The 16,101-nt window shown below is 44.1% G+C and overlaps 2 protein-coding genes across 3 annotated transcripts in view; one reads left to right on the top strand and one right to left on the bottom strand.

The window, feature by feature from the left end:
* Positions 1-16,101, top strand: part of capn5b (calpain 5b) — a 29,935-nt gene that overhangs the window by 3,649 nt on the left and 10,185 nt on the right. For both annotated transcript variants that reach the window (XM_034607705.1, XM_034607706.1), the window contains exons 2-3: positions 4,935-5,108; positions 12,264-12,395. In XM_034607705.1, the coding sequence (XP_034463596.1) occupies positions 4,944-5,108; positions 12,264-12,395 (297 nt within the window). In that variant the 5' untranslated portion in view covers positions 4,935-4,943. The remainder of the gene's footprint in view (positions 1-4,934; positions 5,109-12,263; positions 12,396-16,101) is intronic.
* Positions 14,672-15,642, bottom strand: ompb (olfactory marker protein b). Its single transcript, XM_034607710.1, has one exon. The coding sequence runs from the start codon at positions 15,443-15,445 to the stop codon at positions 14,963-14,965; it is 483 nt and encodes a 160-aa protein (XP_034463601.1). The 5' UTR covers positions 15,446-15,642; the 3' UTR covers positions 14,672-14,962.

Raw genomic sequence — 16,101 nt, 5'->3', positions numbered from 1 at the left:
CGCCGCCAAAAAGTCCTCGATCTCAGAAGATGACGAGCGTCTGATACTGTTCAGTAAAATCAGTGGAACATATTCTCAGAAATGGGTGGAAAACAAGCTTAAGGAACAATTTGTCACTGTAGATCCACAGCGAAGCTAATGACACCGCATTAGACGCTGCACTATTATGTCCACAGCGTTCCCATCTGTTGGTCGGGGGCACTTTGTTTCCTTCTGCTCTGCTCCTCTGTGTATTGAACATTGATTGATTGGATCCCCCCCCCCTCCAGCTCCTCCACCTCTCTCTGCTGCAGGACCCCGTCATTTCTGAATCATGACTCCGTTGTTTTGGGGCCAGAATCGTCTGTCAGTCATTTTCATCCTGAGCAGAGGTTTTTTCCTTCTGTGCACATTTCTCCCCAGCAACATGAAGTTTTCTCCTGTTTCACTCGTTCAAACATGATCTGTCATCGTCAGTTATGGTCTAGAGTTATTAGAGCCCAACCAGTATGGATATTGGGGGGGAGCAGATACTGATAAAAATCTTCCCCCCACCAAACCACATCCTTCCATTAAGTCTGATGGTCATCTATCGAGTGGTGATTACGTAATCCTGCTAACAAACACAGATGAAAACACAACCTCCTTGACAGAGATAATAATTCCTAAAATGTCCTAAACTTCACCACAAATATATAGAACTGTATCATGAGTATTAATATATTAATATTTAATATGTCGACATAAATTCACATCTTCTCTGTGTTGTTGTTTTTTTTTAAATAGGGGGATTCCAGCAAACATGCACACTGACACAAATATGTCATAAATCGTCCGAGCTCTATTTATTAAGATCATCATTGTTCCAGTTTATTCAATATGATGAATGAATCTTATTTTTGCAGACATCCATACTTTCATTGTCCATTAACTTAGAAAACTCAGAGTGGCCATGTTCTCAGCCACATCATGACCGTATCCTTCCTGTCTCCAGATTATGTTTTTTCCTGTAGCATTGCCATTTTTTTTATTGAGTTTCCACTCTGATCCATTAAATATTCTCCATCTGTGTTGTTTCCCCACTTGTAGACGAGCTGAAGTCTTATATCATCACAGATCACGTCTCCCCGAACATCTGTCTGCAGTTCAGCAGCATGTTTCCTTTTTTTTTTTTTAACCCACTAAAGCATCTGTGCCCCTTAATATGTTCGTGAATGAACCTTCACTTTTTTACGATGCACATTTTAGGACGGTCGTCAAACTTGTTTTCGATCCTGTTGTTTCTCACTCGGAGAAGTGATGTCAGGCGTGAACAACTCTCACTCAGATGCATTGCGTCCCAAGATGCTGCGCGATTTGTACAACGTGTACATGATTAAAATTAATTGGGTCAAAAATAAATGAAGATGTAATTACTTAGATTTGTCAAATGGACGGAATCCAAATGAATGTGAATGTTTCTCTGTATCTGCTACATGTGTAACTAGGGAACCGCTTGTTAATAAGCTCCCCATGTTAACTTTATAATCATAATACGTCAGATTCTGTGTTTACAGCAGGTTCTGCACCAGGTTACCAGCTGCTGTTTAAGAACAAAACTCCTGGAAGTTCCGAGCGTCATGGCGATGCCGTTGAAATCACTGGTCCCAGGTTGGCTGGGCTCGTTCTGCTTGGAGTGTGCATGTTCTCTCCGTGTCTGGTTCTCTGGGGTGTAATCGGTACATGTGAGCGTGAACAGTTTGTCCCCATGTTGGTCCTGTGATACGCTGGCGACCTGTCCACCGTGTATCCCCCCCCCTCTCCCAGTGTCAGCTGGGATTGGCCCCAGCTCCTCGTGCAACCCTTTAAAGAACAAGCGGTATAGATAATGGATGGATGGATAAAAATACATTGAGATCTAATTACTTAGATTTGTCCGATGGACAGAAGCGTGACTCCAAATGAACGTGGATGTTGCTGCTGGATGTGTAACTAGGCAACTGTTTGTTAATGTGTTCACCGCATTAACTTCATGAGGTCATCAGATTTTCTATTTTCTGTTTGTTTCAAGATGGAAAAACTGGTTGAAAACAGAATTCCTTGGAAGTTCAGACAATAATCAAGAGTATAAAGTGTTTTCTGTCCGTTTATCTTTATCTACCTTGTGGCTTTAACACAGAGCAGTGCTCCATGCCGTGTTTACCACAGTAGTAAAGGCATCGTGCTCCGTATCTCAGGATTCGCTCTCTGCAGGTAATGCCATCGGCCGTCTGCAGAGGCCAGATGAGAGCACGGTCCTCCCCGGTGCAGTCACGAGCCAAGACACCAGGCCATCTGTCAGATTTGGCTTCCAACTGCGACCTCCTCGTTCCCCCAGGAATTTACTTATCGCTCACTCAAGAGTCAGCTAGCTTGTTAATTCCTCTGAATTGAAGCTACTGGATGTTTTCTTTAATCAAGCTCGGAGACTGTGCAGACCCGAGTTAATGAGAACAACATAGACCAGGTCTTATTTGTGACGTACACTCGCGGACCTTCCTGAGAGGTTGTATTATAGAGGAGTCTACTTATAAACAGGAGATTAGTGAATGTTTTGAGGGCGTCACTGAGGCTCATGTTTGAATCTACCTGTGACAAGTGATGTCTAGAGTTTTATGATGCTTCTCCAAACACGGATACCTGCCCTGTTTTCCACATAAATCCACTACAAGTATCGGATTTCCCTCCGTGTCAGTTGTTGACGCCGTCAGGTTAATTCTGTTTGAAAGGTGCAGTCGTCGTATTTCACATGGCTCCTGTTTTTTCCCGTTGATTTGGCGTCCCTCCATTTTCTGTTCACTTCCTCTTCCCCAGACGCTGGATGTCATTGAGCACTGCTAAAGGGTGAACAGGTCAACTCACCCCAATTAAAAATAACTTTAGTTGATAGTGCTGCTGGGTAATAATGTGGCATTAGGAGACTTAAGCTGGATTTGGTTTTATTACTTCGCTGTACTGCAGAGTGCAGGCGGGAAGATAAATTTAGATTTCACACTTTTGCCATGTGTTACATGCACTGACTACATGTTTTACATTATTGCACGTTTTTGTGCCTCATTTGGTTTTGTGACTTATTTCTAATTATATGTAATGTAAGATTAATCTGCTTATTATTTTCTTGATTAATCTGTAATCATGTTGTCTCTAAATTGACAGAAAAGTAACCAAAGCCCAAGTTGACGTTTTGCTGTTTCTTAGTTTTTCTGACCAACTGTTTAATTTCCAGAGGTTTTCAGCCTAACAAGAAATCCAGAATTATTCCCTCCTGAGCAACCAGATAAATATGTATCTCTAAACCAGCTCACTAAAGGGGTAGGGACAGAAAATGAATAAAATAAGCTATAATTCTAGGAGCATATTTTTAAGTTTACATCATCATTTTGACAAGATGCTTTTGTTTACAGTGAAATACGACAAATCTTTCAGTAAGATTATTTGTTTTCATTAAAAAATTGTAATCAATTTATCAATTTTTACTTGAGATTTCCTCTTAACCTCTAAAGATAAATTCTCAACTTCAGTCAGAAATTCAAATGAACCTCGAGGACAGCCGGCCTGTTCTGATTTGCAGATGTTGAGTCTTGACATCTTTTTAAAATTCATAAACCTCTCCCCTCCATTTTCATCTCTAATTATTCATTCAAATCAGGAAAACTGCATCCAGAGTTATTTATAATGTATTTTAGTTCTGACTGAGACATTTAACCCAGGAACCCACCCGACCTGCTTCCCCTCTGGTCATGTTCATGTCACGTCTGTACACCGTCGGGTTCGAATCAGGTCCCGTGCTTTGATGAGCAAGAATCCTGATAGAGTATGAAACACGCAGCACGATGTCCAAGAGAAGATTTAAAGTACCTCATCTCATTACTGCAAAAATCCAATGAATCAAATCTTGATGCATTCATGTCGATTCTTGTACTGATCAGTTCAATACAGAGTTTCATTGATTGTGTCCAACAAAAGCCAAATTAGCGAAACTATTGAATAAACAACAAAAATGCCCTTTGTCAAGATCTGCGCTGAAATTGTTTACAGGACAGTAGTTGAAAAAAAATCCAACCTCCTTTAAAATCTTACTTAAGATCAGGATTTTTATCAGGATCAACACAATAAAAGCACTTGCAATGTTAAATAAAGTGATTTAAAAAATATCTGGATCCAACCATTAGTTGTTAATAGTTTCTTTCTTGGCCCGAGTCCCGTGCTTCCACAAAATATCGTGGAAATAATGTTTGCATAATCGAGCAGAAAAACAGAGAGGTAGGCGTGAAACCATAACCTCCTTGGCGTTGATAATCATCACAGTGTTAGTCCGGATATTTATAAGTCAAAACAATGAACAATCGTATATATGATGTAGCTGAATAGATGTGGAAAGGTTTGTCTTTGTCCTCAATCCAACATTTCATTATTGATCATCCCTTCACCTCCATCTTAGTTTGCCTCCGCTCTCGCTCTCGCTCTCTCCGCCCCCCCGCTGCTTCTCAGCTGACCAGCATGTGCACGGCTCCTTCAGTGCATGGCGGTGATAATTAGGCCCTGGAGGACATCGGTGAATTGACAGATTGATCATTTTGACCCAGTGAATCGAGGCTTTGCTCAAGGCAGCAGCGCACATTGACTTTCTATTTCCACTGAGAGCTTTTACTGTTAAGGTATTAAAGTCTGCTGGGTGCCGCTGTCAGTCAGCTGTGTGTGTGTGTGTGTGTGTGTGTGTGTGTGTGTGTGTGGAGGAGCATGGGTGTGGGAAGGTAAATTGGTTTTAAAAATGCTGAGAGAAGCTACTTTTTGGGTTTGGATCATTTCTTTTTTTGGTGATGGAATACGGAGTGAAAGTGATGATATGATGTTATCTGTGCGTGGGGGGGGATTTTCATTGTACAGCCTTGGCCTGACTGGTTGTGTCTCTTTGTCGTCCCTGTCGTGTGGTTCAGGGCTGCAGGATGTTCACTTCAGTGAAGGCCTTCGAGGGGCAGCAGTACTCCACCCTGAAGAGGCAGTGCTTGCAGAGTGGCCTGCTCTTCGAGGACCCCCGCTTCCCCGCCTTCGACGACTCGCTCTTTATTCACGGCAACAGGATCGGACGCGTGGTGTGGAAGAGACCTCGGGTAAGTCGGGCTGTGCCGTGAAGTCACCTCAGCTGGTCTGATAGAGCTCAAAGACGTCAGACTCTGACGAACCAGTCTGGAGGTTTGTTAATGGCCATAATGTTTATAGGTATCAGCACTTTAGTTTGTGTGGAACAAAACATTAACGAGAGCAGATATATTAGTGTCTTCATTTATATTTATTATTAATTGATGATGAAAATGGACGTTGACTTCAGGTCTGGAAAGCAAAGCCGATGCTGAAGTGCCTGAAACTTGTGTTCTCTGGTTTTAAAAGACTTCACTTTCTATAGAAAATGACTCCAGTTCTCACTTGATCATTTATAACTTCAGTAAACATTTTCATAAGGAGTTTATGGTCTCAATCACTAGTTTCAAGTCTTCAATGCAGCATGATGTTCATTTAGGTCCCATTCAAATAGACGATAAAGCACTGTAAGCTTTGGGGCATGGATACACCGGGTTAAAGTTGGTTTTAAAAAGCCACAGAGAGTAGAAAATGCTTTACACAGACATATACAGTTTGTAAAATTTCAGGAAAATAACCACTTGTAAGCTTCATGGTCGGTTTCTCTCAGACGTGTGAAGATTCTCAGTCCTCCAGGTATCTTCAGAAGTTGTACAAGTGTATGCAGGCAACTGGACTTGTTTCTGTTTGTTTGTTTCACCTTTCATCCAAGAGGCGTTCCGCTTAGATTTGAGGAAAAAATAAGAAATCTTAATCTAATAAGAGATCTCATCGGACCGCCGTCCTGTAGTTTCTATATAATGTCTTTCATCGAGGAGAAGCTTTCCTCTGGCCGTCTGCCATAGAGTCCAGATCGGGGGAGTGCTGCAGCGATGGTTGTCCTTCTGGAGGTTTCTCCCATCTCCACACAGGATCTCTGGAGCTCTGCCAGAGGGACCATCAGGCTCTTGATTATCTCTCTAACCGAGGCCCTCGAGAGAGATTCTGCACGTAGACACAGCTGCAGACACAGTCCTGGTTGTAACCACACATCGTCCATTTAAGAACGAAGGAAGCCGCTGTGGCTCCTCAATGCAGCAGACTTCTTTGTAACTGTTCTCTGAGCTCTGCAGGCAGTTCAAACTCTATAAATTGCATGTAAACATTTCTGTGATTTTCCCACTAACAATGCAAACATCCTCAGTAGAGCTCAAACCTCTGCCAATGTCCCCTTAAATTTAACGGTTCCGCTTAAGATCAAGCCTGAGGCAATAAAACAATGAAATCATAATCTCTATTGTGGAGGTTTCCATTCTTTTTTTCCATCAAGATACACAAACGATTCCTTGAGAAATAGGTGAAAATGTAAAAAAAAAACATAATCTCACAATTTTACAGAAAGTCACAAAAAATGCTGTTTAGTTGGTCAAATAAAAACCATTTTTTAACATAGAGGAGTTTGATTTTGGACCATGAGAAAACATAAGTCCAGAGTCTTGGATGAACTTAATTTTGCCAGTTAAGGACCTGATGTGATAGATCAACAAATGGGTGGAAATAAAGATACAGACATGTTGTATGTACATGGACCAGTAGCACGCTCCTCTTACCTCTGGTCCACCCACTGCTCAAGTCCTAAAGTAGAGGGATAAAACCGTCCCTGCTAACTGGACCCTTGAGTGCATGAAGAAAACCCCAGCGCTCTGCTGATATGTCAGGTAATAGTGTCATTTACACTTCCCTCAAACCTCCTGTAGATGTCTGTCATTTTATTGTTTCCATTGAAACCTTCCCACCAGGGAGCCCTCAGGGCCGAGGTCCCTGCAGGATAACAGTTTGATGATCTACAGTGTGACTAATCATTCATAATTCACCACATGGCATTATGTCAGTACTCATTAATCGCTGTTTCACTCCTTCTCCCTCAGTCGGCTCGTATAAGCCGATACTGTATATGTATGTTTCGCTGGCACATGATGTCAGACGCAGGGCCTCAGGATTTAGAGAGCTGACTCCCCTGCCTCTGTTATCCCCCTCACACAGCAGGCTGTGGTTCTGGATGGAGTAACCTCCTTCTGCCTGTGTGCCGCTGCAGCGACAGCCAGCGTGCATTGCCATGGAAACTGGGTCACACAGATTATACGTTCTGGCCTGTGCTGATGTCAGTCATGCAGACTGAAAAGTGGAAGAAGTCAGGAAGGAGGAAGACGCAGGAGGAGCAGCCTTTTCGTTTCGTCAGGACACGACTTGGGTCTTAAACCGTCGTCTCAGGAGGTTACAAACACCAAACAGGCACTTTTTAAATCCGAATTCAAGCACGTGTACGTTCCTGTTTTAACTGAATCACAAATATCAACAAATACTTTTTTCCTGCATCATTTTATTGAGGTTTTAGTGAGAATCTCTTTCTTAAATCTCATGTTACCGTGAACTGTGAGCAAATAAAGACGAATGTGATGAGTTCAAATGGTCTTGAAGAGAAGTTGGGGTCACTGCACATGTCATCCTGCATCGTGCACTGAAACATCCACAGTACGTGTAGAAAGGTTGTTAGAGGCAAAGTAAATATACGCTCTACTAGTCCGGATTTGTTTTATACTGTTTATAAACAGAAAACAATAACAAAAGACCTAGTTTGATGAAGTTGTGAAGCAGCGTGGGATCACGGGAGTTGTCGTCTCCACCACCATCTCTCGTCCGATCGGTCTCTCGGTTCCCCTCTGGATTCACGCTCTGCTGGGAGAGCTTCGGCGACAGAATGCGCAGCAAACACAAATGAATAATCGTGATATCGTTCGAGTGACAAATACAAATGGTGGAAGGAAAAAACAGCTGACTGGCTCAGTGTGTTTGTCCTCCGTCATAGGTTGTTCGAAGTTATAACAAAACTGCAGGTGAAGCAGATATGAGACAATAAAAGGCCAAACTGGAACAATCCAGCCACCTTGAATAAAACTGTGGATTTCTCTGGGTTTGGGTGTCAACACAATATGTATTTTTAAGCACAATAAGGCGAATTGGCCAAGGTCAGGGTCTTGGATTGGCTCCAGCCCTCCCCCGCCACCCTCAAAGGAGAAACGATATAGATAACGGTTCAGGGATAATGTTTGTTTTCTTGTTAGTTCGTTCTGAGGATTTGTCAACAACGAAGCAGGAGCTGTTTGCTTTAACCTCAACGCGGCTGCAGAGAAGCTGTAAATCAATTTTCTACACTTCCACTGGATTTGACAACAGTAAGTGGAAACTGGGGGAGCTAACACGTGTGACCTGTAGTCTATATCGCTGCCTCACCCCCACCCTCGCCGAGTCAAGTCATAAATAACTGAATCAGAGGAGGAGAGGAAGCAGGGGAAGAGGAGAAGGGCAGCGGGAGAGAGACAGACCGGCTGAGAGACAGTGTGAGACAGGCAGCGAGGAGGAACATTTTATTAGAGCCTGCTCTTTATGCTCGCACGCTCTGCCACTGGGACTTCACTGCAGCCATAAATCGCCGAGATGCATCTGAGCAAGGATAACACCGAGCACAAGGGGGGAGGGGGGAGGGGGGGTTAAGCCTGTGAACCTTCACCCTGACACTGATCGCACGAGTGGCTCAAGTCTTTTGCTACCTCACCGTCAGCAGCCTGATGGACGGACTGTTTGACTGACTGGAAAACAGGTTTAGAATATTCTTAAAATATCAATCACCAATCTAGAACCAGTGTTTTCCATTTTCTTGCACAATCAACCGTCGACTGTCAGACTCTGAAGATGTTCGGGTTCATCCTGCAGCAAAACAGAAGAAAAGAACCAGACGCAGACACACGAACGTGCACGGCCGGACAACTTCTAGAAGCCGACTTTTCTGTGACTCTCTCGCTAACTTCTGGCTTTAGTCTCTGCTTCATTTCTCGCCAGCTTTTAAAGTCTCCGATCATGAACTGTAAGAGGTCTGTTGGCTAGCAAGACTTCTAGTTAAAAGTTGGTTTTGCAAATGCTTCCTGTTTTGGGGGAATTGGTTCACCACCTTCGTAAAACCTCAGGTGTCTCAGATGGGTTATTTTAACGCTTTTGACTTTGCTTTCATTAATAAAAAGTTTATCTTCTTTTCAGCATAACAATTCTTTTTTCAGACATGTTCCTCAGTAAGAAAACTTTCTCTCGACAAGGATCTTTAGAACTACTGGATTCCACTTTTTATGTTCCGTCTGTTACTCTGTTCTCGCGGCTGGTTGCTCGTTCCTGTGGCTGAGGGTTCCTCTCACAAGCTGATGGATGGTGCTGAGAAACGCCGTGAAGCTGGTTGAAAAGGTTCTCAGTGGCAGGGTAAATGATTAGACCGTGCTCAGCCACAATATTCACATTACTTCAGTGTCTGCAGGGCCGGAGAGGGATCGATACTCTATTACTCTTCCACCCGAGCCGATCCCTGGATGGCGGGCCACCACAGGGAGCCCTTCGCTGCTGCTCAGACTCGGACAATCGATGCTGTTGCGGAAAAGGGGGGAGACAAAACGTGATTAGAGATCTTAACTCCGGCACTGGTCAGACATAGTTCCACGAAACAACATCCATACGCAGCTTCATTCAGTCCCGGCGGCTCAGCGGCACAGGCTTGAGGCGGGGAGCACTCCAGTGCCGGCCTGTGTAAGGTGAGAGGGGCTGCTGGTAAAGACTGCAGGTCTCCGGGGAAACACTGCAGTGGCCTCTGCTTCTGATTAAAACTTTGCTTTTGCAGCAATCAGCTTTGCAGAGTCAGCAAGTCAGTGGCCTTGGTCGTGTCCTGAGTGTGTGTGTGTGTGTGGGGGGGGACGTGCAAGCATTGGGTTCACACCAACGTGTGTATTTATGCTATGATCTGGATATAAATACACACACGTGGAATTTGTAGGCGAGTAGCAAAGCTGATGTTTTTTTTTTACTTAAGCAGGATGATGAGCTTGAGCCAATTGTGACTCTCACTGGAGGATTCACCAGGTTGTCGCAGGGCAAACGCACACAGACGCACACATGCTCGCACTTCTGGGCGATGTCTTCACTTCATGTCAGCTGCTTGTGGTTGGGACTCCGGGAGCAGAGGTAGAAAAAGGCTTCGGTTGGTTTCCACTCATCGCTCCACCATCTGTGTATTTACATGTGGTAAAAATCTGTCTAGATTCACAAATATTCACTTTCTTTCATTAGATCCTGTGAATCAGGAGGTGAAGCATGAAATACTCCTCCAGCCCACGTGCCCTTGGGCAAGACACTGAACCACAAACTGTCCCTGATGGTTGAGCCGTCAGTGTACGAATGGATGACTGACAGAGAAGCTTTTTTTATATAGTCTCTGTGAATGTGAGCTGTAGTGTAAAGTGTGTTGAGTGATTGTAAAGATGAGAAAAACTCCACACAGACCGTTTACCTTCCATTTATCCTGGAGGGTACAAATCTCTCTGCAATGGTTATTAAACAATTTAACAGGTAATCGTCTATTGTTGTAAACAATATCAACCAAAGCAGACGTATTAATAATTTAGATTATTATTGTAGGACGAGAGTTAAACTCGACATAATAATCCTGAGATGTTCCTGGAGCTGCTTCACAACAACACAAATAGTTTTAATGCTCTTCAATATTTAATTTGCATTTTCTTTTGTTGATACTCAGCCAACATTTGCTCTAAATTTGGATGCAAAGGATTTATTGTGTAAAAAGTGCATTAGATAACATAAAAAATGTGTGAAACTTGTTTTTTAACAAATATAAAAAGAAATAATACAAAATAATAATCACAAGCTGTGCCCTTCAAACTGATCCCGAGTTTTTAATAGAATCCTGTTTCCATTCTGTGTTACTTGCGTGGTCCCAGGGCGGACGTTCCGCTGTGTGTACATCCCATGAACACATGCATCAGCTCTCTCTCCCTCTTTTACTTTTCTAACCCTAGTTGAGAGCTGCAAGTGTGTAACGATGAGGAGCTGTTAAGTGGTGCTGGGCTTTCCGCTGCCTGTGGAGTAATGGCCGAGGTGCCCATCGACCCGCCGGTCCCATAAAGCAGCGAGCAGGCAGACTGTTAACACCCAGACCAGCCGAGCTCTGCAGGCTCCAGTAACGATCAAGCCGGGCCGGTGTTAACTTTAAAAACGAAAGTCTGATATCGACCAGTTGCTGAACTGATGGATGTGATGCAGGTTGTTTGATTTTTTACTCAACAGCCATCACGAAATCAAAAGCTCCCGATGTGACATTAGCTTTTCAACAGATGAAAGGACATGGCACAGTTTCCGAGTTTCAACCCACCGTGAGTTTGGCATTTTGTCCAACGCCATCTTGGTTTTCTGACACCAGAAGTGACCATATATATTCTTACATCTTTGACCTGCCCCCACTGGACGGTATAAGTTTTCACAAATACAGTCTCCACACCAAAATGCATTTAGACAATCATTTTAATAATTAACATCATTCTGCATTGAAGAAGACTTGAAACTAGAGATTGAGACCATGAACTACTTAGGAAAGTATTTTGTAGCTTTAATAAGAGTCTGAACATCTGTGATGCAAGATTGTTATTTATTTTGGGGGATTTTTTTTTTTCGGGTGCATTCACATTTCTGCTGAGTCCTGTTGCCATTGTGTTCGGACAAAAGAGTGGAGGACAGTGTGTCCCTCGGTAAGTGGCCTGTATCAGCCCACAGCCTGTAGTAATCATCGTGCACATTGTCGCAGGAACCACAGGAAGTCTGATTGTGTGTGTGTGTGTGTGTGTGTGTGTGTGTGTGTGTGTGTGTGTGTGTGTGTGTGTGTGTGTGTGTGTGTGTGTGTGTGTGTGTGTCCTGCGATGGACGGTGGTGAGGTTGTGTGAGGCAGGTGCACACGGAGGAGAGGGAACAGAGGAGCAGCTTGTGCAGCTCCATGTTGTTTGCTGTGGAGGAGATTTGTGCCGCACACTGGCAGAAAATGGACCTCGGCTCAGCAGCCACAGGAAATCTCATTTCACAGATTTCCTGTGGCCCTCCCACACTTGGGTTAAAGATCATGAATATGATACGTGGGTGCGTGGGGACAGATGGTGTCTTTCTGATTCAGGAGTTTGCCTCGATAGCCCCGTTCATGTTCCACAGCATAGTTTGTTAATCACAGTCCAATTTCAGGTCCTTTTTACCCACAAACAGAAATATCCCTTATTTTTACATGATAATTGCACTGATGATAAACCAGATTTGTTTTTCCTGTGTGTCTGTAGGAGCTGTGTGAGGACCCTCACCTGTTTGTCGATGGCATCAGTGCACACGACCTCCATCAGGGGCAACTGGGTAACTGCTGGTTCGTGGCGGCGTGCTCCAGTCTGGCGTCCAGAGAGTCACTGTGGCAAAAGGTAAGTGTGTGTGTGTGTGTTTGTCTGTCGTACACTTCTGTTTGGTTAAGGTCTAAGTGTTGTCGTGTGGATCTGATGTACTCACATGTTCCCACAGCTACATCCACACTACAGCGTTTGACGATCCTGTCCTCGCTGTCCTCTGCGTTTGAGTCTCTCGTCCACATGCAGTCGCTCAAACTGAGATTTTTACACACCTTCCTTTCAAAACTCTCCACACATTTTGTAGATCCCTGAATCTTGCATCAAAACATTCTTCTTGTTCAGTTGTAAATGCATTTTGAAGCCTTTCACACACTGATTCCGATAAATATTTCACATGATTGGCACCACAAAGTCTCTATTGTTCATTTATTTAAAGTGTGGTGAGCTCTGGAGTTTTGAGTGTCAGGATTATTCTGACATTCAGCTTGACGGAGGAAACAAAGTGATTATGGAGGTTTAATGGGATTTGACAACAAGATGCTTCGGCCTTTTGTAACGAGACACTGGATTGTGACGGACGGCTCAGACAGTGTGTGTGTGTCCGCATGGACGTACTTGTGTGGCATCTCCGAACTCAGCCTCCTCCATGTTAACGGATGGGACATGTCAAAAGTCAAACCGTCTCGCAAATCAGTGCAAGACGACAGCGTTCATATTTTGATATTTTGGCTTTATTCCAAGACAAAGAGAGGAGCTGTAGACGTTTCCACGTTTATTTAAAGTCTGAAAACATAAGTAAAGATTGAAAAGTTATCTATGTGTTTATGTCGATTTATAGATCGTCGTTAGTTTGATGGCTAAATGTATTAATGTACTTTAACAGATAAAAGACACAAGTGATTCCTCTGGTGTTTTTTAGCTGTTACCAACATTATTAAGATCTTTACCACAACCCTCCTGTCTCTGTGTTTTAGTTCTTTATATATCTATATAGATATATAGATATATAAACTATAATTGATTTGTAATTGAGGTAAAAGTTTACCTGATATCACCCAGCCCTAGTCTGTGTTGTGTCGAGGGTTACTACTTCACTTTATCTTCAGTTATAGAGAAGTGTAAGTAATTCCAGGACTCTGATAATCCTTTATCTGTGAGATAGATCTTAAATTTCATTCATTCTGGTCTTTAAAGGTTTCAGATTTAACTTGTGGAAACCTCCAGAAACCCTGTGTAGCACACTTTCACTAAGTGACCTGAAAACTTCAAGCTATCTGGCCTCAGCTTCAGTGTCTGTGTTGTAGCTGCTGTTGTTGTTGCCGTCGTCTACCTTTTGTAAAATCAGATTAGTTCACCTGCTCTTTGTGTGTAGAGTCGTTCTTTTGTTCATTCTCCTGTTGGCCACCAGCTTCACTTCCTTTATAAATAATGGTCCAAATCTCTCGGGGACAGAGACTCATCCCCAGTGAATCTGAGAGCTGGTCCTTCAAAACATTATTAGTCTGTATTTTGTACATGATAATTACCTGCCAAACTGAGGTGCCTTTCATTTTGCTATCTTCTAATTTTTGGACGCGTTAGATCTTTTTCATCACTCAACACAAAGTCTTTATTTATTATCTCTTCAATAATAAAATCAGGAGGAGGATTTCCCTCCAACCTGTTTCATTTGTTTAACTCCTGGTCCAAAAGGTGACAAACAAAAGGACACACGGCACTGAGGACCCTCCATAATGATTCATATTCATGTTTCCAAGGCTGTCGGGCAAAATCAATTTAATTGAGACTCCAGAGAATGTGCAGCGTGAGACGTTTTGGAAAAGGGAGATCCAGCCTCGGCAGATTTGACGGTTCAGGTGGCGAGTTAGTTACAAAACAAAAACAAAGACGAGTCTAATACCTCTTGACGTCTTCGTTATTTTCTTTTCTCTCGCTTTTCATCTGACAAGCGTCTTCTCGTTTCCAGTCACAGTTGCCGTTTTATCCTTTATCCCCTTTGGCGAGGGGGGGGGGGGGGGGGGGGGGGGGGGGGGGGGGAGGCTGGGAGATGAAATCCACATGCCTCCCCTCTCTTGTTTGTCAGGGTCACCGTGCAAGACGGAGATGGATGAGGCAGCATGAACCTGTTCCGCCGTCCGCAGGGAGACGCTCACACACATGCAAACAAATACACGCTGTCTCTATCCATTATCTCACATGGGACTCATCCCCACCAAACCCGTCAGGGCCGGCTGTTTGTCAAACAGGAGGAGAGGGAGGATCACGGGTTTAGTTAACACGCAAGCTGAAGGAATCGTCTGTGCTCCAGACGTCGGTTAACAAAACACAGATAGACTTTTTTGTTTGTTTGTATTATTCGATTTATTTTCGATTCACGCTGAGTATCAAAGACTAGAAAGGTATAAAGGAACTCAGTTTGTGATCAGTAGGTTCAGCACAAAGCTCACAGACGCAGAATCTTTTTTACTGCAAAAGAAATAAGAAAAGTCTTGAGTTGTTATTGGATTTGAGATTTCATCATCTATACAAAAATACAGGGTTAACCTGAAATTCACTTCGTCAACTACAAGTTCACAAGCACAAAGTACAGAAGAAGAGTCTGTTGCAAGTATTTGTCCAGGTTTTTTAGGGATTTCCCACTTTTAATTGTCCACTGTGAAGATGATGGAGCAGTCGAGAGTCTCTGGGCTGCAGCCTTCTGCGAACGCAAACAGGAAGTACATCACTTTCCTTACCTTGGCGAGTTCTGCAATTCTCTCGCCAAACTCGTGAGAATCGGCCTCGTAGCACTGGACGGGCGCATCGCTGGCATCACCCGGCGACCTCCAGAAAACCCCAGCAGGCTCCAGCAGCTGACGCGTCATCAGGTGGGTGAGGTCAGGTGTCCAGAGCTGCGAGGTGGCCGTGACGGTGAGGTGTCCCACCGCCGGCAGCCGCACTGTCCAATGTGAGAATCTGAGCGACTGTTTGGTGAAGTCCAGTCGGTACACGGCCTCGTTGGGCCGCAGCAGCCGCTCGCCATCCTGCCTCTTCTGGCCTCGCTGCTGCAGAGACTGAGCCCGCAGGCGCATCACCTCGGTCAGCTGGGTGTCCGGCCGGAAGGCCTGCTCCAACTCTGTGGACATGTCGGGACGGCACAGCTCAGCGGCCTGAGAGGTCGATGACCGTATGCAAGGCTGGGTTCAAATCGACAGCTACGTCCAAACGAAAGCGTCACTTCACTTTCCCTCTGTCCAGTAACTCACTCTCTGCTCCTGCCTGCAGGCTTTCACAGTCTGCGTGAGTGTCTCACATTGATAGAAGAGGGAGGAGGCGGAGAACAAATGAGCAGAGGTGCTAAGCAACCAGGTCTAATGACATTTGCAACCACAGCACAAGGTTTTCCTTCAGGGGACCGGGCTTCGTACTGTTTGACTCACGTGTTTGCTTAGTTACAGATTCCCTGACTCTAGTAGCGGATGTGACTAGTGACTAGTACCTCTCTAGTACTGATTACTAACATCCCAGAGGCTTGTGTGAGTGATGCTGTAAATGAGAAAGTACGGGGGCCCCCTGTTTGCTGTTGTCTAGGGGGGGTAGGAGACGTATACATATACATATACATCAACAGACAGCAGGAGAAGCTAAGGTGGCTGCTTGTGTTTCTGGACGTTCATCAGTTCACTTGCCAACCAGAGTTTAGTTGCTGCCTAGCGACACTGATTCCAGATGAAAACTGAGATAGAGTCTCTGCCGTGAGAGAGTAATCAGCAGCAGGATGGAGTGCAAGAAATATTTCCTC

This window comes from Hippoglossus hippoglossus, chromosome 14, assembly GCF_009819705.1.
Source record: "Hippoglossus hippoglossus isolate fHipHip1 chromosome 14, fHipHip1.pri, whole genome shotgun sequence".
Taxonomy (NCBI): Eukaryota; Metazoa; Chordata; class Actinopteri; order Pleuronectiformes; family Pleuronectidae; genus Hippoglossus; species Hippoglossus hippoglossus.
The sequence above is the reverse complement of the archived record's forward strand: the minus strand, read 5'-3'. Positions and strand labels throughout refer to the sequence as shown.

What these genes read in the sequence shown, in the direction of transcription:
- ompb (XM_034607710.1), bottom strand. Translation starts at nt 15,445, where the DNA reads ATGTCCACAGAGTTGGAGCAGGCCTTCCGGCCGGACACCCAGCTGACC.